General features: G+C 40.6%; 1 protein-coding gene across 1 annotated transcript in view; it reads right to left on the bottom strand.

The window, feature by feature from the left end:
* Positions 1–27,830, bottom strand: part of ANKFN1 (ankyrin repeat and fibronectin type III domain containing 1) — a 174,776-nt gene that overhangs the window by 24,642 nt on the left and 122,304 nt on the right. Inside the window, exons 13-16 of the mRNA XM_049636468.1 lie at positions 21,652–21,867; positions 12,156–12,322; positions 9,325–9,475; positions 7,603–7,771 (exon numbers count right to left, since the gene is read on the bottom strand). Of these exons, the coding sequence (XP_049492425.1) occupies positions 7,603–7,771; positions 9,325–9,475; positions 12,156–12,322; positions 21,652–21,867 (703 nt within the window). The remainder of the gene's footprint in view (positions 1–7,602; positions 7,772–9,324; positions 9,476–12,155; positions 12,323–21,651; positions 21,868–27,830) is intronic.

Genomic DNA, 27,830 nt, shown 5'->3' with positions numbered 1-27,830 from the left:
TGAGCTGTAAGGACCTTTCAACTACAGCGCCTCACTTTCCCGCACTAGTGGTTTTTATCCAGAGCCTTTAATGTTACTTTAACAAATGTTACTTTAACATAGTCTTTTGTGGTTTAGCAATGATACATTTGGTAGCCATCACAGAGGAGGGGAGGATAGACTGGAAGCTTCTAATTTTTTTCTAATGCGAATCACATGCATTTAACAGACAGAATGGTATAAGGGTACAACAATGCATTATCTGGACCACATGATTTGTTAGTAATTTATATACTATGTCTAATTTTCTGCGGTGTTTTTTCTCTCCCTCTTTTTTGCATATAAGATAGTGACAGACTAAAATGCATTCAGCACCAACACTAGAAGTTGGTTTAGGAGTATCATAGAGTAGAAAGTACTTGCGTTTAGGTGTCAGACAGAATTGGGTTTGAATCATAGTTCTGTCAGTTCCTACCTGCGTGGCAGTGGGCATGTAATCTCTGGGAGCCTCAATTTTCCCACATCTAAGACTGATAGTAATGCCTGCTTAGGATTAACTCATATCGTATACATACAGTGCCCAGCACAGCATGTAGCACATATCATAAGCAAAATAATTTTTTCTTCACACCCTTGCCCCAACCCTTTAGAAAGAATGAGGCATTTCGAGTTAGAATATTAGAACAGGACTGAGAGTAGAATATTCTTCTTAAGATCTTTAACTTAGTAAAATCCTAATAAGTCTGGGTCATGGAGCCTAGTTTAGAAGCTAAAAAATCAATACGGTTACCTCCTGGGGTGAATTTAGTTCCATGACTTCTTTGCCAAGGTGTCGGAAAGAGCCCGGGCACAAGATGCCCCTCTAAAGATTCCTGGTAGTGAAGGAGTTGACAGTTGGAATTCAGGAATGGTATCCTAAATCATGAAAAATGGGCCTTAGGAATGAGGGTTGAGACTGTGCCATTTCTTGTAAGCCTGTGGCCTGGATTCCATTAGGCTCAATGCCTGGATATCCCACAGGCACCTCAAAACTCATCATTTGTCAAACTGAACTCATCATCTTTACCCTCCCCCAAACCTGTTCCTCCCCTCATCTTTCCTATTTTGGTAGATGGCAACATTATCCATCTCAGCACCCTATTCAGACTCTGTGGCTCCTTCACCTTGCTCTTCAACCACATTAGATCAATCACAAAGTCCTGTTGATTTTAACTCCTAAGTTCCTCTTGCTTCTGCTTTCTCTTCTACACCCCTCCTGTGGCAGTTTTGGTTCCGGCTCTTATCATTGCCACCTGGACCACTCTCTCAGCTGTCTCGTTGACTCTAGCCCCAGCACCCCCTGCCCTCGCTTTTGCTGTTCTGCAATCCATCTTCCACAGAGCTGCTAAAATCCAGTAAGACCATATTATTCCTTTTAAAAAAATCTTTTCATGACTTCCCATTGCCTACATGGTAAAATCTAACTTCTTTAGGATGGCATAGGTAGCCTTTTGTGATTCTGACCTTTTTAATATTTAGTTTCATCTCCTGTCACTCTTCTCAGGTGCCTTAAGCATCTGGCACAATGAGCCACTAAGAGTGTACTTAATTGGACTGCATTTCCTCAGGTTTTTAAGCCTTTGTGCATGTTGTTCCTTCTGTTTAAAATGATTTTCCTTTTTAGCTCTGCCTTTTCTTTCCTTTTCTGAATGTTTCTTTTTTTCTAAATATATATATATATATATTAAAAATTTTTTTTTACATTTATTTATTTTTGAGAGACAGAGGCAGACAGAGCACATGTGGGGGAGGGGCAGAGGGAGAATCAGACACAGAATCCGAAGCAGGTTCCAGGCTCTGAGCTGTCAGCACAGAGCCCGATGTGGGGCTTGAACTCACAAACCATGAGATCATGACCTGAGCTGAAGTCAGACACTTAACCGACTGAGCCACAGAGCAAGCAGGGAAGAAGCAGAGAGAGGGGGAGACACAGAATTCGAAGTAGGCTCCAGGCTCCAAGCTGTCCGCCCAGAGCCTGACGCGGGGCTCGAACTCACAGACCACGAGATCATGACCTGAGCTGTAGTCAGCCGCCCAACCAACTGAGCCACCCAGGCGCCCCTCACTATATTTTTTGAAGTTCATTTTTTTTGTTTACTTACTTATGTATTTATGTATTTATTTATTTATTTATTTAGAGGGAATGAGCGGGGGAGGGGCAGAGAGAGGGGGACAGAGGATTCAAAGTGGGCTCCATGCCGATAGTAGAGAGCCTGATGTGGGGCTTGAACTCAAGGAATCGTGAGATCATGACCTGAGCCAAAGTTGGACCCTTAACTGACTGAGCCACCAAGGCGCCCCTCCCCCCCCTTTTTGGATGTTTCTTTCTAATTCAAGATCTAGCTCAAATATTATTTCTTTAAGGAAGGATTAGGTGTCTTTCCTTTGAAGTTCAATAGCCCTCCTTTTATAGCCAGGCTTTCATTATATTGGGACTTTTGGTATAGATTTCTGTATCCTCTACCGGGTTCTAGGCTTCTGGTGGGCAGACTTTGTCTTATTAACATCTGTATGTTCAGCCCCAGCACAGTACTTGGCATACAGTGGAAACTAGGAAATGTTTGTTGAATGAAAAATGCAGCCAAACACTTAAGTATGAAATATATACCAGGCTTCAAACTGTTTTTTAAAAATCCCCCAGTTTTATAATCTTGCTAGTCCAATCAGCTTGAGTCACAGAGCCAAGGAAATAAATAAATTCAACTTTTCTTATCATGGGCCTGCTGTCAACTGTGACTGCCCATAGGGTCAGGACAGGGCCACCTCCTCAGTGCAGGTGAGGCAAATCCTCAAGATGGCACAACATTAGAAATTCTAAGAGCTCATGACACGGCTTTTTCCTTTTGTTTCTGGGAACAGTTTAAATAGTGACCCTTGTCAGTCCCCAGGCACATGCTTTGTTACTGCTGCTGAGTGCTATCCTGCTCCTATCCAAAGGATGGGATGGGCGGAGTGTCAGCTCTCAGGCTAAGGAGAGGGAGTAGACTGGACCTTGTACCACGTTGCCTTAGCTCCACCTTTCTCACAGAGATCTCACCACATCTCCATGACAGTCTCCTTGTCCCCTACAAGTAATCCTGTGAGAGAATAGCCTATGGGTTTGCCCCAGTCTAGTGTTTACTCGAGGAGACAGAGGGCTAAGCTCCTTTATCATTTTGTCCTTACTAGATCTATTTAGTGCTAGAATAGGCGCGGACACAGTTTTCCGTAGCTGGTTAGCAAGTTATCTGTGATCACTCAGGCTGCTGTCAGGAACGTGGTCACTTTGCCAAATCTCATATCCTTTTGTTGGGACAGGGGTGACTTGTACAAGTCAAACGGAAATACAGTGTAAACTTTTTTATAATTTACCTGTGCCAGTAACTTGCACCTTTTCAAGTTTCATTAAAATTCCTGTGTTCTTACGATTTTCTGAGTTCTGATTGAATTTTCAGTAATGTTCTCTTTCTCAGAAGTGCTTAGTGTGTCTGTTGATCTTTTACTATGGACCTATCAATGGAAGACAGAAGTCCCTACTTGTAAAAAACAAGTAAAAATTGCTTAGCATCTTTCTTGAGGGCTTAGGCCCACTATATAGCAAGCTCTTAGAAGTTCCTATAGAAATTGTTATTAAATGCTTAGTGGGCTAAAGTCTAATAGAAGAAGTATGATAATTTTCTTGTGGAAAGCTTTGATTGCTTTTGGGGATAAGATAGAGTCTGTCATGGTTCTTACTAAGGCTGAGAAATATTTTAAAAATTGTTGCTAGTGGTGCTGAAGTATAATAGACATTGTACTAGTGTGTGTTAATTTCCTGTTACTGGCAACATTTCCTCCTGGTCTCTAGAAAAGACTAATAGAATTATGTATGTCAGTGGAACCAAGCCCAGTCAGGTGATCTTTTCTGGAAACTTATATTGTTCTCATTAATCAGTTGGATCACCAATGGTATGGTAATGAAGGAGGACCAGGAGAATATGAAGGTATATTTTATTCTAGGAAAAAAAAACATTTTAAAGTCAGGAACTACTGAGACCCAGGCTTTGATCTATGGCTTGGCTTTCATAGATGAAGAATAGTATCTTACAGTCATATTGTTTTTAGTATTAAGAAGAGGTAAGATATGTCAAAGAGATAGGTCCTCTTGGATTCTATGATACTATGATAACTACATCTCTAGTTCTGTAAATTCCTCAAATGTCTTTTTCTCTGTGTTCTAGGCAATACTACTTCAAGTGTGGTCCATGGATTGTATCAGCACAGTATCAGCGGAGAGCTTGTTAGAGAAACAAATTCTCTAGTCCCCGTCCCAGCATCTCTGGGGTGGGACTCCAGGTCTCTTTTCACATGCTCTCCAAGTGATTCTTACGCACATTAAAGTTTGGGAAGCAGTGGTCTAGAGCATCATATCCTAAAGTGTGTTTTCTTAGTTTTTTGTAAGTGCCACACCAAAAATTGTTCCAATCATGGTCAATTTGGAAACTGCTGGGTTAAACAAAGTTAAGCTTTTTAGTTTCCATTATTATTATTATTATTATTATTATTAATTATTATTATTATTATTTTGTGGGGGGCTACCAGATTTTGCAGAGCTTCTAATATGTTACTCTGCTGTTCAAAATTCTCTTGTGGACTTCCAGCACACTTAAAGTACAATCCAGAGTTATCATGGATAATCCAAAGGTCTTATCATGGCCTGTAGGACCCTGCATGATCTAGCCATTCACTCTCTGATCTCATTTCCTGTCTTTGTTGCTCTTTGCTTAGTACACTCCACCACCTACACTGATCTTTTAGCCAAGCACACTCTTACTTTAAAGCCTTTGCACTTGTCCTTCCCACTGTATGGAAACCTCTGGTCCCTCCTCACATGTTTCTTCTATAGAGAGACCTTCCCAGGTCATCCTGTACAAAACCATAGCTCCGGTCACTTCACTCAAGCCCCTTACCCTAATTTGTTTTTCATTATAGCCCTCACAACTGTCTGACATGTACAGTAGTGATTGTTCAATTGTTTACTGTTTTTCTCCTCCACGAGAACGTCTGCTTCATGGGGAGTTTGTTCATCACAGATTCTTTAGTACCTGGACTAGTGCCTGACACATGGTAAGTTACTTAGTAAATATTTACTGAATTAATGAACAAATGAGTGGAGAGAGGATATTGTAGAGAGTAACAGCAGTAGGACAAAGTGTGGCTGCCCAGGAAAAGTGCTTGAGCCTCCCAGAAGGCAGGATAGAGAGGACACTTTGAGGGTCGATCCTCCAGGGTCTTGGGAGTCCTACACTATTATGAGTGATCTGAAATCATTGATTGTCACTGTGAAGACCAATGAGCGTTTTTGCTTGTAATCATGGAACAATGATGACCATTTCACACAGAATGGACTCTCAGTTAGCTCTCCATTGAAGTATTTCCTTAGGTCTTTTTTCTGTCAATGATCTGTCCCCGGGAAATCATTAACTTTCATGGCATCAGCTGTTATTAATAGACACTGGCCAAATTTCTGTTTAGTACCCAACTTGCTCTCTTGCATTTTACTGCCAATTGGACATGTCCGCTTGGATGAATTCACACTTCGCATTCAAGACAGAGCTAAAAGCATCATTTTCTTCCCTCAGCCATTTCCTCTCTGATTTCCTTACTGTGGATAATGGCAGCAGTATGCTCACAGTCTTTGAGGCTGAAAGCCATGAGCGTACTAGAAGTCTGTAGATTTCACCTTTTCTCATTCAAACAGTTGCTCAATCTTGTGTATTACTCCTGATGTTTCTTAATCTGTATTTGTTTCCTTTTTGGGGGGTTTTGTTTCTACCCTACTACTGGACTATTATAATAACTCCTGAACTATCCACCAACCCTGCTCTTGATCCATCTTAAACAGATTCCTCAGCCTGACTCTTAAGATACTGCCCTATATGGCCATGACTTGCCCATACCTCTATGTCCACTATTTCCTCACATCATTTCTCTGATCTAGCCAAACCGGACCACTTGTTCCTTTCCTGACTCTTTCTGAGATCTTCTGTTCCATGTCTTTGCTCATTCTGCTCCCCCTGACAAGAAAGCTTTTCCTATTGTCCATGTTTATTAACATCTTGTCCGTTCTTTAACACCCACGTCAGATATCCTGTCCTCCAAGGTGGCTTTCTGCTACAGTATTTGAGAAAAATGTGTTTTCTTTTCTTTTTTCAATATCACTTAATACTTACGATTTTGGCATATCCTACCTCATTTAATAGTAATTTGTATCCTTATTTTACTCCCTACCACTGTACTGAAAGCCCCTTGCAGGCAGAGCCTTTGTCCTACTCATCTCTGAATCTCCACAGTAGGTATCTAATATATATTTATTGACTTGAAATGAAATACCATGACCCAGACTATATTTTGTAACAGCACTGCAGTCACGTCATGGACTAATAATGTTCTTTGGGTGGGGAACTCATTGGATGGGGTCATATTCACATCCAGGCCTCTTGAGAGTGGCACGGCCAATGTTATTAATCATTTGACAGAGAAAAGGTGCAGAAAGGTTAAGTGATTGCCAGTGTCACACAATAGGGGACCCAGGACTCTCAAGTCCCGGTCTGCAAATCAGATTCAGGCTTCTCTTAATAATTCTTCCTCTTCTGGAAAATAATAATTGCTATTCTAGCTTTTTGGCATCTGACCTGCTCAGAGCAAGGGAAACAGAGAGGCTTAATCCATTTATCCTCAAGGGATAAATTCAGATTCAGATGCCCAGGTCTCAGAATGGCAGTTGCCCTGTCTGCTGCTAAATCTGGTGGCTCGGGAGCAATCCAAAGTGTGTGTGCCTCCATTCTACCCATGCAGCCACTCACCCCCCACAAATCCTACAATTCATCTGAACTGATGGAATTCTTGCTAATTGCCTCTTATTGGTCTGTTATAAGATGAAGCATGGGGAAGAGACAAAGCCTCCCTATTCACATTCTCAGTGGGCAGCAGGGGTCTCTGTAAAACTAGAGAAACTGGGGCCCAGGCTATTCATTTTTGAAAGTCAGGATAAGATCTTCCATCATTCAGAATTCCACATTATAATCACAATATTGCATCCTGGGAGACCCTGTCAATTTTTTTTCAAATGGTCTGCTAGAAATTTAGAGCCTATTTAATATTAGAGTCTATTTAATAAATTAGCACTAATTGACTTTTTTTCCCTTCAGAGTGATACACACTTTATATTTTAATTTCACCATTTTTTTCCCAGTTGGAGATGAGAGAGAGAGGGAGGGAGGGAAGGAGGGAGGGGCAGTGCTTTTCATGAAAACATCAGTTCTTAATATTTGTGTTTTAAGAAAGCAAAGGGAAGGCAAGAACTGCAGCCTGATAACTGAACACTCTGTTTAGAACCCCCTCCTCTCCAATGGGCCTTACCTAGGTTTCAATAATTATTGCTCCGGCACATAGTCTTGGAGCTTTGCTCTCTCTCAGACTTGTACACAGTTCTAGGAAGGGTTGTTGCCAAAGCCATCATGTGATTTATTGACCCTCCACTGGGACAAGGGGAACAGATACAACTTTGTGATTTTATTATAAGGAGGCTGGGTTAATATTTCTAGGTGAAACAAGCTACTATACCAAGTTCAAACATCTGAAGAGGGAGGTTAAGAAACCCTGAGTGTGGGGTGTAAGGATTATTCTGTCCTGGGGCTGTACAGACGTCGTCTGAGGCAGGGAGCAGGAGAAGAAAGGACACATTGTGACCCATTTCCAACACCTCCTGTGTGTAGAGGCGGAAGTTCCTTGCCTGCAGAGGGACACGCGCAGAGGAAAAATAGGAGAGTTACAACATGGCACTTACATAAACAACACCAAACTGGCATAAAACATCTAACAAAATTACACGACTTCAAGCTTGGAATTTTTATACAACATAAATATTAGGGTTCAGCCCATTTAATAATGCTATATAAAATCAAGATTTAAGGCAGTAATGTTCCACATAAACTCTGAAAACAACATTTATGCTTCTTATAAAAGCAGAAAATGATTGCATTCTGTGGGCTTTTCAAAATGATGAATATAATTACATGAAGCAACAAAAATGGATTGAATTAAAAATCTACTAGTTTCAATTTAAGTTGGTTAAGGGGGAAAAATGTAGTTTCTGGCCAAGGGCTGAAAAAATTTTACAAGTATCCAAAAAAAAAAAAAAAATGTTGTGTGCACTCTTAGGCAGTTAGGCAGCCCTCTCCCAACATGTGTATGTAGCCCAAGAGTCACCAATGAAATATGAGCTGCTTCGAACCTGCTAAGCTCAAGAAACCCTTTAATAGTATCTACTGTCACAAGTAGAGCTGGTATTTTTTTTTTTCCCCTCCTGAGTACACGGCCACCCCTGGAATAATCCAGTTGCTCCCCTAGTGCCTTTATAGCATCTTGTGCAATTTATTCTTCATCATGTTCGCTATTTTGAACTAACCTTGCAGTACTGACTTATAATCAGAGCAGTACCCCAATAGAAGAACACTTGGAGTCTCTAATCTATGTCCCTGTGTCCATGGGTCGGAGGCCAAGTCTGGGTTGTTGCTCTGTTATTTAAGAGAGCCGATCACTCCTATGATGGTCTTCCTATTTTATAGGCTAAACATGGTTGATGTGTGTGTGTGTGTGTGTGTGTGTGTGTGTGTGTGCGCGCGCGCGCACGCACTGGGTAGGGGGAGATGGTGAACCTAGGCCAAAAAGAAAAAAAAGAGAAAAGAATTCAACCTAATGCTACATCATGTTAACTTACTAGACAGAGCCTAATAAACTTTTACTATTCTCTTCTGTGCCAACAGTTTTTTCTTGAAGTTGCTTATTAGTGAAGGTTAGATTTGCACATTTCAATTTGAATACGACAATAATTTTGACGGTACATTTTCTGTTTGTGAAAAGACAGCATGGCATACCCTTGCCATTGCTATTAGATTATACTACCACTAGTCTGATGTTCTTAGACAAATCATTTATACATCTAACTATGCACTTATTTACATGTTCTCCTTGACTTGTGCTATCCTGAAGCTGAGACTTGGTGTCTTTTCAAGGTGGGCTAGCCAGTGATTTTTCCTTGCTTGACCAGACCACAATAATGCTGGGTCCAGAGCCTTGGAAGAGGTCAATATGGAGGAGATACAGAAAAGGGGCAGAAGTACAGTGTGTGTCCATTTGTAGGCATCAAAGTGTGCAACATGTGCAAAGTGGTATTTAAATCAATGAAAACAAACATATCAGTTTTTTTTTTAACCTCTTAGTTTTATACCACAATGCAGTTTCCATCAGCTATGAAAAGAAGATAAAAATGGTAAAGACTAGTACCTGGTGTAGAGGTATATTGATCTGCTTAAGGAGAGCTTTCACTGCCATCTGGAGCTCGTAGAAGAACAATTGCATGGGGCAGTCAGAAGTATGATCCACACTTTCCATAGATTCAGAGCCAGAAAGCTTTTGGACCCATTCCCACTCCTCTCTGTATGTTGAGTCAAGTTAAAATTAGAAATATAACAAAAGTTCAGAACACAGCTCAGAACATTTTTAGTGTATATGTCCAGAACCCAGATAACCAATTTTTGGTGGTTAAAACTCAATACAATTCATAAAATTTGAACTTTTTGCCACCCAAATGGAGTTTAAAATGAGCTTTTTTTCTAATATAAGCTTAGTTCACCTATCAAACCACATATACCTCAGAACAGCAGGTCTAATTTGTATCAGTCAGTTTTTGAGATTGGAGCTTTGAAATATTTGCTAATAATTTCCTGACTGTCTTCATTTTTCTTTCCCTGAAGATCCTCTGTGAGTTCTAAGACCCTGCATTTTACCACAGGGGCATCTGCTGGTTAATTCAGCAGTTGGGTAACCACAGGACTCTGGTCCAACTCAGCCAACAAACCACATGGCACATTTCAACCCCGGCCTGTTGTAATCGTGGGGACTATTTTGGTTTCTTTCCCCTTCCAAGAGCTTGAGGAGAATCACAAACAGGAACACCAGACAATTCCAATAAAAGGAACCAGGGGACACACATCACTGCTTCCATCCTCCTTTCAAACTAGTCATCTGTGTCTTTATTCTGTGTGCTCTGTAATCCTTCCTAATGAACTTTTCCAAATGTCATGCAGAAGGGCAAGGAAAAGAATGATGGTGGGAGAAAACACATCTGGTTTGTCCCCCAAAGGCCGCTCTTCAAGAGGAGCTTGAAAAGATCAAGGTAAATGCCTCCTCGGAACATTGTTTCCACAGGTATTCCAGCACAAGTCTCTAAACACGTTCATTTGGCCCAGTTTCTCCTCTTTCTAACTCTGCAGGGAGCAGCAGTATGCACTCAGGAGCAGGCCAGAGAGGAAAGGAAAGCCCTCCTCTCTGGGGACGGAAAGAGAGGAGGTGCTAACATATGTTCCCACTCGTGTGAAAACCCTCTGAGGGCTCTCCCCAGTGGGTTTACCAGCCTGGGCTCCAATCTGTGTGTCAGAAAATGAAATCGATTGTGACGTGAGCTTTTCATCAGAAAACAATCTCTTTTAACCAACTATCCTCTTGGAAAAGTGTCTGTTTTCAAGATCTCTGTTTCATTTCAATTCCCACACTGGAAAATACTATGGAAAATCTACCGTATTGTCCCAATAAGAGAAACAAAATAAAAATTAAATCCTACTTCAATCTGGGCGTGCGGTTGGCTCCACAAATAATTGAAATCTTTGAGAACCTGCTTGGGAGTTAATTTCTTTTCTCCCATCACTGATATTGAACTAAATGAGGGGGTTCTGACTGGCACAAACATTCACAAAACCTAAAGGAGCACATTGCTAAAATAGCATCTGTAATAAAATTAGAGAATAAATTACCAGTAGGAATACCATGAAACATCTACCACTAACTAAGCAGTTTAGTCTATAAGGATGAGAGAAATGGAACTGGCAAGAGTGAAGGCTACTGGAATCTTTTGTAAAAATTAAACTTGGATCCTTGTCAAGGAGAAATTAGTTGGTATAACCACGAAAAGATAGAGTCTAAACCTTTAAGACACAAATCTAGCAAATGGATGAAAGTAACCATTGCTGAGTCAACCCACAAATGAGCCATGTAACCTCTTGGGAGGGACTGATAAGATAACCAAAGTTGATTGTAGAAGTGACCACCAGATGGCAGACTTAAAGTCTAGGTGTGGTTGATAAGTGAAAGATGAGAATATGGCAGCTAGTGAGTTTTTGAAGAGGTCATCATTATTTCCTTCACTGTCATCAAATAGTATTTAAAAAGCATCATGAGACAGTATAGTTAATAAGCTCTTGCCACCTCATGGACCAAATTTTAAATGACCCAAGTTAGGAATCTCTTTTGGTTAAGCAAATCCATAGGTATAACTAGAATCTGGGCATCTAATTTGTGTTCTAAAGCCTAAGGATCCCTGGAGAGTTGTTTTCTTATCTATTCTTTACTTTTTTTTTTTTTTTTTTTTTTCTTTTTTTAGGTTGGGCACAATTCAGTTCATTATAGTAGACTTTCAGAGGCCTGCTGGAGGGCTAGTTGTAAATCTGAGCCAGATTACCAAGATTGGGCAACTTTCCGAAAGCTAACAGGGTAATTCACCATAATGCCAAACCATAGAGCAGTTTCCAGAAGCACAGGCCTTGTTACTTCTTTTCTTCTTTAGAGAACCATAAAGAGTACAGGAAACATACATAGTCCTAAGGCCAGAGGGCCAGGGATGGGGAGAATGAGGGCAGGGGGATTCTTTAAAGGGAAATCAATTGCTCTACCAGAACCCATTTCCACAATTGATATATATATTTTTTTAAAAAATGACTTATTAAGTTGTGAAGAAAAGATACTGGAAATAAAAATGTTGAAAGAAAAGGGCATCTATTCATTAACCAGTTGAGTGTCAGTGGTTGCACCATGAATAATATAGAGAGGAAAGTGAAAGGAGTTTGCCCCTCCTTCAATTGGGTCACTCCTTCCACCAACCAATACCACAAACCCTCCTTATCCTAATGTTAAAATACAGCTCTGCTTCTGCCCCGGTGTGCTGGCACCTGGGGACATCTCACTGCAGAAACTACACTGGGTCAGTTTTCTCCTGACACATCAAACCCATCATTTGAGCCATTGTTTCATCACAAGGAAAACCCAGACTCCTCACAACTTACTTGGAAATGTTATTGTTTTCACGGATCTTCACGTGGCAGAGAATGTTGGGCAACTTTTGGGTAACTAGGACTTTGATCTGATCCACAGAGCTACACAGCTTTAGGTAACCCAGATATAATCCAGGAGGGAGACGCTGATGACTCCTTTTGTGATAAGAGAGAATATCCTGTAGGGTGAAAAACAAAACAACACATAAAACACCTTGAAAAGGCAACCTCAAGGGGCACCTGGGTGGCTCAGTTCCTTAAGCGTCCGACCTCGGCTCAGGTCATGATCTCACAGCTCATGAGTTTGAGCCCCACATCGGGCTCTGTGCTGACAGCTCAGGGCCGGAAGCCTGTTTCAGATTCTCTCTCTCTCTCTCTCTCTCTCTCTCCCTCCCTCCCTCCCTCCCTCCCTCCCTCCCTTCCCCTCTCCCTCTCCCCCCCTCCCTCCCTCTCTTGCAAGAATAAACACACACACACACACACACACACACACACACATATATATACTTATTTTAAGAAATGGCAACCTCAAAACCTTTTCCTTTCATAGGTGCATCATGTCATAAATTAAAGGAGCTGTAGCTAAGTTATTAGGATAGAAGCCTTGGATACCACTGTGGATATTGGGGACATATTGGTGGTACAGCCAATCTTACCTTTAGGATTACCTTGGATTATCCTCCAAGTCAGGTAATTAGTCATTAATATAGCCTGCCTGCATGCTATTTCCTTATTTCCTGGGCTGGGCTAGGTGTGTGGGTTGTGATTGGGAACGGGTAACTAGAAAACTAGAATTCCTAATTTCTGTCCTCTCAGGGCTTGTTGTTTAGCAGTAGGAAAACAGAAATTTGCAAGTGTAGAAGCTGACAAAGCAGTACACGAAGCCTCATTATTTCAGAATAATTGGTATCTAGGAAAAGTCTCTTTTAAATGACACCATTTAAAATAGGACCAAAACTTTATATAGTAAGTAGAAAAACAAAGATTTGGTTGGTTCTTTATCTTGAAAAATGAAACAAAAAGCAATAGCCCCAGATTTATTTATCTTGTATTATTATCACTTAAGTTGTAGTTACAATTATTCATTAATTCATGAGGATGAAGGAAGAATCAAGTATTGATTCTTTTTTTTTTTTTTTGGCTTTATTTTTTAGACTAAATTGTATGATAGCTGAAATGCTATTCCTCATATGTGACTTTCACAGTGTGATAATGAAGAGGGTATTTTTGCAAGAATATTTGAAGTCTTCATATTTTTCCCCCTGGCATTTAAAAAATGTGGATATTCAGGTCATTCTCATAAGTTCCTTTGTTTTGTGTTCTTCAATTGTTAACTGGCCCACCCCTGCTAGATTCTTAATTGTCAACAGCTTTGGCTGTAATTTGATTAGATCTCCACATCATCTTCATCAGCTTCACGAAATTCTGCATCTTTTATAAGATTTTAAGATTCACCTTGTAATAGATTTGCCTTGAATTTGCATTGTATTTTCACATCACTTTATTCCACAGGCAGCAGAGACTGAAGTTTCTGGTGCAACAGCAAGTACGAGCCTGGTTAAGCACAGAAGGATGTTTGAATGCAGTCTTATTTTATATGTGGTCAACTCTCCAGTGAACTATTTTGGTTGTGACTTTTGCTTCCCTATACAACTGCAGGAACTCGGATAATGAACAATTAGAAATATGTATCAGTAGGTAAGACCTTTTTAAGCATTTGGGCAGTGGGGAAACTGAAACACAGGAGTGGTGAGTCAGGGAAGAATTCCTATAGGCTAGAGTTTAGTTTTCTTTTCAAAGGGAGTAAAAAGAAGGAACCAACCTTACCATGAAATGCAGGGAATATTAAAAGGAAGAGAAAACCAAGCATATAAACTTGTGCGGAATTCTATACGGAACAGAGAGGGCTTCTTTGACCTGCAGACTCTGAAGAAGTAATCCCTCCTCCGTAGAATTAACCATCTGCAACATCTAACATACAGTATTGTGTATTTTTTTTTAAATGTTTGTTTATTTTTGAGAGGGAGAGAGACAGAATGTGAGTTGGGGAGGGGCAGAGAGAGAGGGAGACACAGAATCTAAAGTAGGCTCCAGGCTCTGAGCTGTTAGCATAGAGCCTGACACGGGGCTCAAACTCACAAACTGTGAGATCATGACCTGAGCCAAATTCGGATGCTTAACTGACTGAGCCACCTAGGCGCCCCTATACTATTGTGTTATTGTCTCCTCTGTATCATCCTTTATCAAACTTATTGAGTTCCAGGCACTGCAGGAGACAGTGGGGTGTCAGGGGAACATCATGTGATCTTTACTTTTGAAGAGGTTGAGAAAAACAGATGAGTAAACAAATGATCACAGTATTCTGAAATCAGTTTAACAATAGAAGCAATGGAGGCATACTGAGGAAGGAGTACTTACATTTTTTTCTTCTTTTATGTTCTTTTCTTGAACCAGACTATGAATTTAATGGCAAGGCTATGTTTTTTATTGCTTTGTGTCCTTAGTACTCAGTGCTATTGCTGTATATAATAGATACACAGCACATGGAAGTCAGGACAGTTCCCTAAGCCAGAACATAGGAGAATAGCAGAAGAGGGACAAAATAAGAATGGTCACAATTGGGAGGAAGGCATAACTAGCAGGTACAGAAAAGCAAAGGCTAAGGAACTTTTATGGTATTTGGCAAAAAAAAAAAAAAAAAAAAAAAAAGACTAGAAAATATTGGATTTTTGTGATCAAGAAAGAAGGGATTTTATTAATATCAAGAGATGGATTAGGCAGAACTTTCTGATGTCTTCTATCATATCTCTTTAGAAAAGATCACAGGTAGTTGACTGGAGGAAGTTCAGTCAAAGTGAAATTTTGAGAAACGAACAGGTAATCAGAGAGCAATGAGTGAGAGAAGGTAATGAGAGAAGGGAAAAATGGAAGTATTCAGATCAGTAGAATTTGATGATATGCACCCTAGGGATACTTGCTATACAAGCAGATGTGCCCAGCTATAAACCCACAGGTCATTATTTTTGAGAAGTGGCAGAGAAATAGAAAAGTCCCCAAAGACTAGAAAAGGGCAAATATGCCTGTCTTTGAAATAGAAAGGGGAGAAACACAAGATGACCTCAGTAATTAAAGACCTCCAACTTATTGATCTTTGGGGAAAATGAGAAAGAACCATCAAATAATCAATTTGCAGTCACCCAGGAAATCCTGAGGCACTAAACAGGAGTCCGTGTGGTTTTGTGAAGGGCAAATCATACAGACAACTTTAATTTCTAACAGCAAAAGAACAGGATCCATAGACCAGGGAGAAGTCTCCAGTAATCTGTTTCACTAGATAATCTGGGAAAAGTAGAATCTTGACATTACTTTAATAAGCTGACTCTCTAGGTTGAAGATTTGTGGATGGAGATGGTGTGGGAATGGTAGACATATTGAGTGATGGCCCAGTAGGGACTGGTCCTGAGGGCCCATCTCTTTAGCTTATTTATTGATGTTCCAGACCAAGAAACGAAGAATGTGTGCATCAAAATTGCAGGTCCCAAATTTGTTATGGTTTTGAGTTTCAAGAAAATAGTAATAAAGCTTTGAATGAGCCTATGCATTGGAAAAATAATTAGGGTTGAAACTTAATAAGAAAATGTGCTTGTAAAGACCCAAACCCAAAAGTACAAATATAGGATGTGTATAAGAAGAGTTTTCTCTTACACACATGTGGGGGTGAGCACTAACCACAAATAGAATGAGAGCCAGGAACATACTGTGGTTATGTAAAAACTACCACCATTCTTAGGTGGTGTAATTTACTCTTTCATTCATTGTTTTAAAAGACGATTACTGAGCATCTACTATTGAGCATCTGTTTTCCTGCCTTTACTAGTCATTTATCCTTCATTAGAATGTTTTTAGAGCTTGAGAAATGTATGGGAAGAGAAAGAAATTGTCCCATTTGCATAATTAGAAAGCTTTCTAAACCAAATCAAATGGCTGTGGGCTTGTATATTAGCTGATTTTACTTCTAACTTGTATTTCTAGCCTTTACTTCCATTATAGTCCTTTTGTGTGTCTTATATCCAGCCGAAAGGGATTGCTTTTTCCTCTCTCCAACATGTCCTAATCGCTGTTCTTTGGTTCTTTGTTGGTTCGTGAGTTCACTAATTCTACCAACTTTTATTGGGCACCTACTATGTGTCAGGTATCATGCTAGAATATTAATGACATCAGGATGAATAAGATGTGATCCTTCCCTTCATGGAACTCAAATGTCAGTGTGTGAGAAAGACATGTAGCAAGTTTTTCTAACTCTGTATGATCAGGTTGTATAAGGTCCATTGTGGACCCAAGGGAGGGTTAGATCTCCTTTTCTACCTTCAGCCTCATTTCTTTACCATGCCCTCTATTTAATTTAAATCTCTCTTTGAGTTCTTCCTTCCTCCTTCCCTCTCCCCCTTGCTTCTTCCCTCTCTTTTTCTCTCCCTCCTCTTCTTCTCCCTCCTTCTCTCCTCCTTCCTCCCTACCCTCTCTCTTTTTTTTCTCCACCTGGTGAACTTAATTTACCCTTCATGGCTTAGCCAAATGTCACCTCTTCTACAACGCCTTCCCTGATATTTCCAGGGAGAATTAATAGCTGCTTTGTCTGTGCTCCCATAGTACGCTGTTTGTACTGCTATCAGGCTCTGGTTTAATTCTGCCTTGTATTACCTTGATTTGTTTACAAGTCTGTCTCCCTCCCTTGACTGAACTCCTTGAGAGCAGGGACCTTGACTTATTCATTTGTTTTTCCTATAGCACCTAGAAGAGTTCCTGGCACCTAGTTGGTGCTGAAAAAATGTTTATTAAATATGAAGTGAGAGGCCCAGAGGTAGTGGAGTGTGGAGCTGGGCCTCAGGGAGAGAATATGCTGTGCTGGTTCAGTGACCAGGAAGGGTACATCCAACTGCCCTCCATTGACCAGGTGTCCTAAGAGTTTGTTAGAGGAATGACATGCTTTTCCAGTAACCACAGGGCTTTAGTTTTGCACAGGGGATGGAAACTGAATTGACCAGGGACAGCAAAGGTCAGAAAATGGTGGCCCAGGTATTTGTGGGCCCAAGATTATAGGGTTTGCAAAGAATTTAAATTTTCTAAATTATTTCCTAACTTTTAAAAATAAGGATATTTTATCCAAAACTCTAGATTTTTAACTTCTCTTTAAAAATGGGAAAACATTCAACATTGGGACCACTTTTTTCCACTGCAGTTGGCTGTGGCTGAATGGGCTGTTCTTTACATGGCACAAGGGCCCTCCAGATTATTGTAGTCTCTGTTACTTCCACTTGCTCCTTTTTTTAAAATTGAGATTCACCCTTTTAAAGTGCGAGATTCTGTGTTTTTTCCTATGTTCACAAGCTTGTGCTGCTCTCAGCACTACCTAATTCCCGAACATTTTCATCACTCCATCACTTGCATTCATTAGCTGTCATCCCTCCTCCCTCTACCCCTAGAACCACTCATCTACTTTCTGTCTTTGTGGATTTGCATATTCTGGGCATTTCATATAAATGGAATCATACAATATGTGGCATTTTGTGTCTGGCTTCTTTCACTTAGCATGATGTTTGATCTCAAGGTTCATCCACTTTGCAGCAAGGATCAGTACTTCACTCATTTTTATGGTGGAATAATATTCCATTATATGGATATCACTTTTGTTATCCATTCATCAGTCATTACATTTGGTTGTTTCCACTCTTTTTCTGTTATGAACACTGATAAACAAGTTTTTGTGTGAACCTAATTGTTTCTCATGTGCAGCTCAATTGGCTCATTTTCATTCATCTTCCTGATTCCTGTAGTTTTTGATCCCCATGTTAGGGGCTGCTTGGGGGTAGAAAGAGCAGGAATGTACTGGAAAAAAGAAACAACAACAGAAAAGGGCAGAAGAAGTAGTAGGTCCTGGGTATTGCAGGTTTGAGAAGACACAGGGTGACAGGAATGCCGAAGGAGAAGGAGAAGGAAAGCAGAGCTGGGAGGGGCCAGAAGGCAAACTTTAGCACATCCTCTCTAGGATGACACTTTTTTTTTTTGACGGTTTTATTTTTTTTTGAAGGATACAGAGAAAAGGAGGGGGAGGGCATGTAAAGCGGCTTGGGAAAATGGGAAAGGTACCTGACCAGGTGTCAGAAGATTTGGGCCCTAGTTTCTCCTATGCTGCTTTTTTGCTAATATGACCCTAAGGAATTATTTCCCTGAAATCCATAGCTTCATCTGTGAATGAGACACAATGAAATTACCCACTCAATCTCACTGGGTTTTCATGAAGATCAAATGATATTATAGATGTAACAGAGTGTTATAAACTTGAAAATGTAGTGCAAATGTGAAAGATTAAGCTTCAAAGAAAAGTTCACCTGTGAAGTTTCCAGTTATTAAGGTGACCCTGGAGATCAATGTCTGGGTAACTCAGCACCTGAGAGGGTCCTCCCTATTGGAAGTACTCTCACTGCCAATTAGTTTGCTCAGAGGGACTCTAATTTGTCCACAGTAACTCTCTTATCCTTCCCAGACAGGTGTGTGAAGGATTTCTCTCTTTCTTCTAGATATGAGAAAGGCCCATAATGAAGGTCTGGGACTTGAGAGGGTCAAGAATTTGAGAGGGTTAGACCCTGGAGTTTCCCTGGGGCCCTAGGGATTAGTAGATTAGTTATAGACCCAGAGTTTCTTAAAGCCCTTACCTGTTTTGAAAACCGCATTGCAGACCATACAGTTTTTATACAACTTTTCCTTAGTTCTTATGAAAGGTAGAGGTGGTGGTGCAATGCCCCAGCGGATGATTGAGCCAGTACCAGGGTCTTATGGGAAGGTAGGGATGGGAGGAGATGGCCTAGATACCTCCCGAGGAGGCCTAGAATTGTTTGTATTTTTCCAAGTAGAGAAATAATAACAATCACTAACGTTTATTGAGTGCTCACTTTGTGCCACTCTCTAATGCTTTACATATTAACTCATTTAATCTTCCTTGGAACCCTATGAAGTAGGGTTTCTTGCTGAAGGAAGAAGGGGAGGAAACACAAGAGGTCAGAAATGAAGTATCTTGCCTTAGTCACATCACTAGACAAGGTGGAGTCAGGAAGCACACCCTGGTGTGCTATATTCCAAACTGGTGCCTCAATATGTGTTGTGATCTAACAGAAAGAAGCCCCAAGCCTAGTGGTCATCACTCAACTGACCATGAGAAAAGAGAGTGGTTTGTGGCCCAGAATTGTGGGAAGTACCCCGCCTGCTTTGGGCAAACACCAAGACTTGTCACTACTTTCATGTTGAGTTGCTGGGGCCAACTCCTGACATAATTAAAGTCCAGGAGTGACTGGATACCAGCCCTAGTAGTTTTATCCCCTATTTCCTCTGTAGTGTAAGACCTGATTGGGAAGGAGGGGAGAGAGAAGAAGTAGGAGGAGGAGAAGGAGAGTGGGGGTGGGTGGGAATGACATCAAGCAGAAATGTGCCAGTCAGCGGGGGTAAATTTTCCACTTGGATCTGTGTGGAAACCTGATCTTGCCTCTATTTTTGGTCTCCTTTTCTAACAACCTTTTGCCAGATTGGAATTTTTCTGCACCTGTAACACATTTTTAATGTAATAAGTCTAGGAGAAACCAGGTATTATATCATGCTGGGGCCTGTGCTGTGTTTCTAGGAGCAAAGGTAGCCCAGACCCCAGTTTATCCCTATAGGGGATTAGTGTATTAGTCACCCTGTAAAAGCTCAATTTATTGTGATTTTTTTAAATGTTTCTTTTAGCACTTGCTTATAAAGGGTGAAGAGGGGAGCCACGAATAGTGTCTATGTTCCCTGCCCCCACCTCCTACATACACACCCACACCCACACACACACACACACACACACACATACACACACACACACGCATGCACACACACACACCCTCTATCAATTTCATATGAACCCAAATTCCATAAAATCAAAGCCAGAGGTATTGGCTTTGACCAATTAGCTTACCTTTGCTACACTGGACTCCATTCTGGTTTGGGTTAGTGCAAGGAATGGAGAGGTGAGATTATTCTATCAACCACTCCTCAGTGGGGAACTAAAGTAAGTTAGTGGGCTGGTGGCTTAGTTTTTTAGGGTGATCATGAACGGCTACTGGCATCAAGGGTTGGGTTTGGCTTGTTTATGTGGGACTGAGCCCTTTCTTTCCCATTACTCTGGACTGGCTGTCTTGTGGATATATGCCAGACCTCAATTTAAGGTAGGTGTTTCTGCCAGCTTGTCTGCCTAACTGGAGAGTACTATCAGACTCATCCCCATGACTGGGTTTAAAAAAGGAAAGGAAAGGGAAGGAAGAAGGGAAGGAAGGAAAGGAAGGAAGGAGGGAAGGGAAACAGCGTGAAGCCCATGCTCACGTAAGAACACCTGAGGAGTGTGGTGGTGTGGAGAGAGTGCTGGACTCAGGAGCAGAAGATGTACTTTGTATCCCAGTTATGCCATGCAGCCTGAGTCTTGGTCAGAGCTGCCTGAATTTTGCATTTTGGTGGCTATTCAGTTCTCAGGTGAATCTTTCATCCTTTATTTGATCTCCAGTCCCTCATGACTAAAATCCTAACTCCTGCCCCAGGATGTGGCAGAATGTAGCAGAAAGAAGCCTGATTCCAGCCAGAAGATCTGAGTTTAAGTTTCAGTCCTGACACTTTCTAGCTGTATGCCCAGGAGCAAACCCAAGTTTTGTGGGGACTAAAGCGAATACAATTTTCCGTGCCTTCTTTAACGAGAAGAATACAAAACTGTGGATATGAAGTTGTTAGGATCCCTGCCAGGAAGGAAGAAGGGAAGGAAGGAAAGGAAGGAAGGAGGGAAGGGAAACAGCGTGAAGCCCATGCTCACGTAAGAACACCTAAGGAGTGTGGTGGTGTGGATAGGGGCTAATGCAAGTGAAGAGCTGAATATGCTGAGGCTACATTAGCTTCACTAGACCTGCCTCTCTGTGTGGTCGTTATGTCATAGAATCTCTTTGAGCCTCGGTTATTTCATTCCTAAAATGGATTTAATCATGCCTGCCTGACCCAGAGGAATATTAGAAGGAACACACAAGTAAGTGTGTGTAAGAGTGTTTTTGTTCATAGTGTTTTATACACACACACACACACACACACACCCACACACGGTCTAGCAATGTATTATTATTATAGTCCCTTTAGGTGTTAATGTTTTGATTATATTACCTGTAGACCCCTACTCAAACATTTGTCTCAATGTTTCTCATTGGCTTATTGGTCAGGGCCATTTTCAGGGTGCTCACTGCACTTGTATTGCATGGCCAATTACGTATCTGGAGAGTGATAAATAAAAAATAAGCTTCTGAACCTTTCCTGTGTGTGGAATACAAACAGTGAAATGCCTCTGGACCCTCTCTATTCCATCACTGCATTTGTAAATGGGTCTTAGTACATTTCACTAACCCCTCAATAAATGTGTTTGAACTTTAAATATACAGTATTAGAAAACTGAAAGACTGCATACCTGGATGGTTATCAGTAAAATATCTAAGGCTGTAGGCTCCTCAGGTGTTGACAAAGACTTCCTCTGGCTTTGTAGTTTTGAGATTTGCATCCATTTGCCATTAAAAAATGAATAGAGTGTCTCCACTTCTCTGATGGTGACTATGAGGATGTTTCCATGCCGGTCTTTAATGGGCTCATAGTAAACTCTTCCCAAGTTGTGTGTTCCAAGTAAATTCTAGAAACAAATAGACTTCTGGTAGTTTGGATGATATTGTGCAAACAAAGCAACATAATTGGAACAAAAGACACTGAATATCAATTATCTGATGTTTCTGAGAAGTTTTTTTTTTTTAAAGCAAACTTAAAACTGGAATATGTGGCACCATAGAAAATGTACTTAACAGAAGCTCCAAGAAAATCTCTTCACCATAAGCTTGCAAAGATTATAGCAAGAGGTATAAAAATGATGTTTTTTTAAGCAAATTCAGTATCTGTAAATATCTCTTACCCACATAGACACACCAGCACATAGACCTCAGTTACCAGCACTTGAAGAGAATCCCAGATGTTTTAAAGAAAAATGCCTGATATTTCAAGTATGCCACTTGTGGAGTTTTCAAGAGATCTACAGTAAGCTGGTATGAAGTGGGGTTGTTTAAAATGAAGAAGTGAATTGACAATGTAGTACATTGTACAGGTCTCCAAATGACTGAACATTCCTTTCAAGATACTTTAATTGGGAGATTGGCCTGGTTTGACTTATCTGCATTTCAGGGGGTTCTATGTATTTAAAATTACGTTAAAATTGTTTGTAAGCTAGATCACCTGAGGCAGACAATACTTTTAGAAAGGTAGGAAAATAAAGATGCTGCATCAAATGTGGAGGGACCCAGGAAGATGTTACTAAAATAAACAGTTTTAAAAATATGCAGGGTTTGAAGATTTCTAACCTAGAATGTTGGATGAGGAGGATAAAATATCCTTTTATTTTGAATATCTGTGATTTTTCCAAAGTATAAATAAAAGATCTCAGAGCTCCTAGCTGTTATTTGCAAGCTCAGATAAATGCTGATGACCTGTTTGCAGGAGAGCCAAAGTAGAACTGGAACTTATAAAAGTGACACAGATGACCTAAAAATGAATGAGCCAGCGGGTCAGTATCTACAGATATGAAAACACTGGAATGATCCTTCCAGGTAGAGACTGTGTCTTATGTCTTTTATTTTTCCTCATTAGAACTGGGCATATAAGTAAGCAATTTCATAAATAATTATTGACACATAAAAATTCATTTGGTGGGATCATTATTTTTAAAACAACCTGGTCAGTCAGATTATTCCTTTCAAATTATTGGCTTCTAAATCATAGAGAAGTAATTGGGTAAGGCTTTCAATCCTGTCCTCTGTAGTATTACAGTTTTATATATAGGCAGCTTGCTGCAAAGTAATACTGGTAAATAAACTAGTAAACTGGCTGTCACAAAAAAGAAGTCCTGATTTATAGCATATGCCAATTTCTGTGGTGTAAATGCTCCCACTGATGCTGGCCAATTTAAAGCTTCCAAGAGTTTGACAATAGGTTTTCAAAATTCCTGAATCTTTAACAGTTGGCTGTCCTGAGCCAGTACAAGTTGGCTCCAGCAAGCTACTGCTGCTGAGCCTTCAGTTACACGGGTGTTAGGTTTCAGGGCAGCCTGCTGTTCATTAACTCTCAGACTCCTGAAGAATTATTTACCCTCTTGGCCCTGAGTTTCATCATCTAAAATTAGGAGTCACCCCTTATGCTAATCCTTACCTTACGGAGTGTCTGGGGGATTAAGTCAAACAATGCCTGACAAAGTATTTTGCAAACTCCCAAGCTTCATACAAGTTAGGGTATGGGCTTTCTTTACTCCTCTAATTGGAATCTCACCCTGACTTATACTTACTCATTTTCAAGACTCCACTAAGGTTTTATTTTTTCTGGGAGAACTTTCCCAAATCTCTCAGAATTTACGATCCCTTCTTTTGTCTCCTATTGCTTCCCATACAAACTTATGTCTTAGCGTGACTCTAGCTTTCCTGCTTTCCTGCATATTGACGTACATGTCATGAAATAATGGTTGTTTCATTTGTATGTCTCTGGGTTCCTTGCACAGTTCCTGCCACATAGTAATAGCTCGATAACTCTTTGTTGAATGAATTAACATTTTATCATTAGGATATTGGAAAATATCGTTTATTTTGGACCATAGCTGGTGGGGATTCATTGATTGAGGGAGTTATTTCATTTAAGCAGAGTTATCACCAGTGTTTCACCATCAGCTTTGGATATGCTGACCAATAGTTTGAATAAGAAAGCACTAAAAGTCTTTCTGAAATTCTTTATTGACATCAAATTGGGTTGGATGGCTAGCTGGGGAGAGCCCAATTTCAAAGCAGAATATCCTTGTGAAAATAAATAAATCTGTGTTCCACAAGGGCAAATTTGGGATTCTTTAGGACCTAAAGGAAAACCAAATCATCTTAATACCTTTGATGCTATGCAGTCAAGATTGGGAGATCTGGGAACCCTGAGATTCCTACAAGTTAACGAGGAATAAAAACCACCTGATGGCTCATAGGAATGCATCTAGGTTATGACCAGAACAAATTACAGGACTATCAGTAAGCCTTAGACAGATGCATACTATTTAGAGAACTTTATTCAGCTTGGGGTGACATGGGAAGTTGAAGGAAATCCAGAGTAGAGATACGAAGGCCTGGAAAAGGAGAGTAAAATTATGGGGAAAGCTTTATCCCCCTCCTTGAAAAATGAAAAAGACATGGTATTCATAAGTTGTTACCTGGCTTTTACTCACTAGTACTCATTTCTAAAGGCTACGGAGGAAGAAAGTTTAATGTAACCCAATCTATAGTGTCAGATGATTACTGTATTTTGAGGATAAGTAGTTTGGATACCCCTCAATGTAAGAGCAATGTAAACTTCTGCCTCTTGGGGACTCTGTCATTTTCCTAAGGGTGGGAAAAACAGTGTGGGGTCTTGGCCACTTACAGGTCTTCTCATCTTTTTTTTTTTTTTTTTTTTTTTAATCCAAATGCTGACAGATAATTAATTGTCTTTCCTCCTGCTTAGGTAATATTAATCAGTTAATTACTTTACTTCCTTTCAAATAAAATCTAAGACCACTTCTCCTAAATAGGCTCCAAATGATACAGAATAGACTACTTTTTCTTTTTAAACTATAATGTGGATAATTTCTTCTATTTAAACTTTTTGCCTGCTTTTTGTAAATGAACACATAATAAGATGATGAAGTATTGGAAAGAATGTAGGCTTTAGAGTTATACAGATCTGGATTTGTATCCAGACTCTGCTACTTCCTATTAGTGCAACCTTAGGCAAGTTATTTAACCCTTCTAGGGCTCAGTTTTACCATCTGTCAAATGAATATCAATAATACTACATTCTTGGGCCACCTGCATGGCTCAGTTGGTTAAGTGTCCGATTCTTGGGTTCGGCTCAGGTCATGGTCTCACAGTTTTGTGAGTTTGAGCCCCGTGTTGGACTCTGAACTGGAGCTTGCTTGATTCTCTCTCTCTCCCTCTCTCTCTGCTCCTCCCCAACTCACACTGTCTCTGTCTCTCTCAACTAAATAAATAAACTTTAAAAATATACTACATTCTCATTAGGGTGTGGTATAGATTAAATGAGATATAGTTTGTAAAGCACTTATCACAGTGGCTGGCATGTATTCTGTAAAATAAATGAAAGTTGTTGTTTCATGATTATTGCCTATTATGTATTAAAGGACTTCACTATAGGGAAGAAATTGGAACACAAGGCACCTGGTGCACAGTGTTTGGTATGCCCTGAGATAAAGGTATGTCAGTATGCTGTGGAAATAGGAGGGAAGGGAAGATGGCAATGAAGGCCTTTGTGTGCCGTGATAAAATGTCTGAACCACTCTTGAAAGAGTATGAGTCAGGCCAGAATCTTTTATTGGCTACCCTGGCAGAAGTGTGGAGGATGGATCGGAGAGTATTAACACTGGAAGCTGGAGCATAGCTTTGGAGGCTTTTGATATAACTGGAGTAATCAGGCAGTGGCTGTGATGCTGGAAAGGGGAGGACAGCACAGTGAAATAAACCAGAGGTAGGATCACAGGATTTATGTATGGCTGATGCCAATCAAGCTGTTTTTTAAAAGTTTTTATTTATTTTTTTGAGAGATAGTGTGAGCAGGGAAGGCGCAGAGAGAGGGAAGGGGCAGAGAGAGAGAGAGGCAGAGAGAGAATCCCAAGCAGGCTTCGCACTCTTAGAGCAGAGCCCAACATGGGGCTCGAATTCATGAACCACAAGACCCATGACCTGAATGGAGAGCAAGAGTCGGACACTTAACCAGTTTAGCCCCCCAGGTGCCCCACACTTTTTTACTTTCCTCATAACATTGTAAAAAATGTTAGATTAGCAAAGAAACCTAAAATATTAAGTAGCAGTTTCCCACATTCAGTTTTCTTCCTCTTCTGAAATGTTTCTCTGCCTTGTTACTCCCTCCCCACTGCCTAAAAATAAAAAGTGATTTCACTATTTTCAGACACTTTCATCCTAAAGATCAGCAAAGAGTTTGGGCAATAGGTCCTACAAAAAGAAAAAATAAAAAAGATGACAGTGACCCCAGTTGAATACCAGGCAAATAGAAATGTGAAGAGAAGGGAATGCATAGCAGTATAGCAGTGCTCTGGCCTTCTGGCCTTTGATGGGTGCTGTAAAGGGTAACTATTTACTGAGTACTATTTACTGGTCACTATGCAGGGCTGGTGAATTATTCAGGTGGTAACTATGGCATGAGGTACGTTTCTGTGATTTCCCTTTTCTTTCTGGTAAAATAGAATACCCCCAAGTGTGATCTTTGGAGTCCAGGGGTTGGAGAGACAAATACATTTATTTATCCAACCAGTACTTTTGTAATAGGAGGGATGAAAGAGAAAGTGGGGTTAATGCCAGGAGGCTTTTCAACTTGCTGGTAGGAAAAGAATTCCCATTTATTTTTTTCTTAATGAATTATACAGTGAAATCATCACCTGATATGGGGATGGAGATTACAGGGAAGGGATAGGGATGCAAGAGAAAGCAGGTTTTTAAATAGTTGCCTTATAGTTGGTGAAAGTGAAATTAGTAGAGAAACAGAATATGATCACTAGTTATATGTGAGAATTGCAGCCATGAATTTAATTAAAAAACCAGTCAGCCCCCCCTTTTTAAATTTATTAAAATATTTTTTAAATGTTTATTTTTGAGAGAGAGAGAGCGCACAAGTGGGTGAGGGGCAGAGAGAGAGGAAGACAAAGCATCAGAAGCAGGCCCCAGGCTCTGAGCTGTCAGCACAGAGCCCGACGCGGGGCTCAAACTCACAAACCGTGAGATCATGACCTGAGCTGAAGTCGGATGCTCAACCGACTGAGCCACCCAGGCGTCCCTCAGTCAGCCCCCTCTTATGGTGACTTTTATGCAGCAATGTGCAAGTACTCCAGTGTAGGCTTGTTGGATTCATCCAGGCTTGGATTTTTCCAAATAAATAATACGGGGGAGACAGTGGCCAGAAATTTAGAGTATTTTCAAGGGAATAATTAGGATGGGCCAAGGAATCTAAGCTGGACAAAACAGGAAATTATATCAGAAGGGGGTTGATGAATTATAAAATATATATATCGGGGGGCCAGGGAAATCCAAGAGCCATTTCAATGAGACTAATTGAGTAGGGGCACACTGGTCATCATGGCTTCTCTCTAGCCCTTCAGCATCTAGCTGCATTGGCTATGACAGCTATACCCTTCTCATGTTACTGATACCAGATGAATGTGTTCTAGGAATGAAGAACCCTATTTGAAAAGTTGTTCAGTCTGTGATCCAAGCATGTCTGGGCTATATGGTGGGTTAATAGAGAGTCCATTGAGGTGTCTGAATCTCCTGAGAAAGAACTTGACTGATACCAAGGAGACTCCTGGGAATGAACTTTATCCTAAGAAAAGAACAGTTTCAGGTACAGCGGCTTGTTCTAACTCAAGCTGGTCAGTGATGAAAGGAAGGTGAGCTTTTTTTAAAAAAGGTCTTGGGGCGCCTGGGTGGCTCAGCTGGTTAAGCACCCAACTTTGGGTCAGGTCATGATCTCGCGGTCCGTGAGTTCGAGCCCTGCATCGGGCCCTGTGCTGACAGCTCA

This window comes from Panthera uncia, chromosome E1 (genome assembly GCF_023721935.1).
Source record: "Panthera uncia isolate 11264 chromosome E1, Puncia_PCG_1.0, whole genome shotgun sequence".
NCBI classification, from domain to species: Eukaryota; Metazoa; Chordata; class Mammalia; order Carnivora; family Felidae; genus Panthera; species Panthera uncia.
Note: the sequence above shows the minus strand (reverse complement) of the source record. Positions and strands in the feature narration are given on the sequence as shown.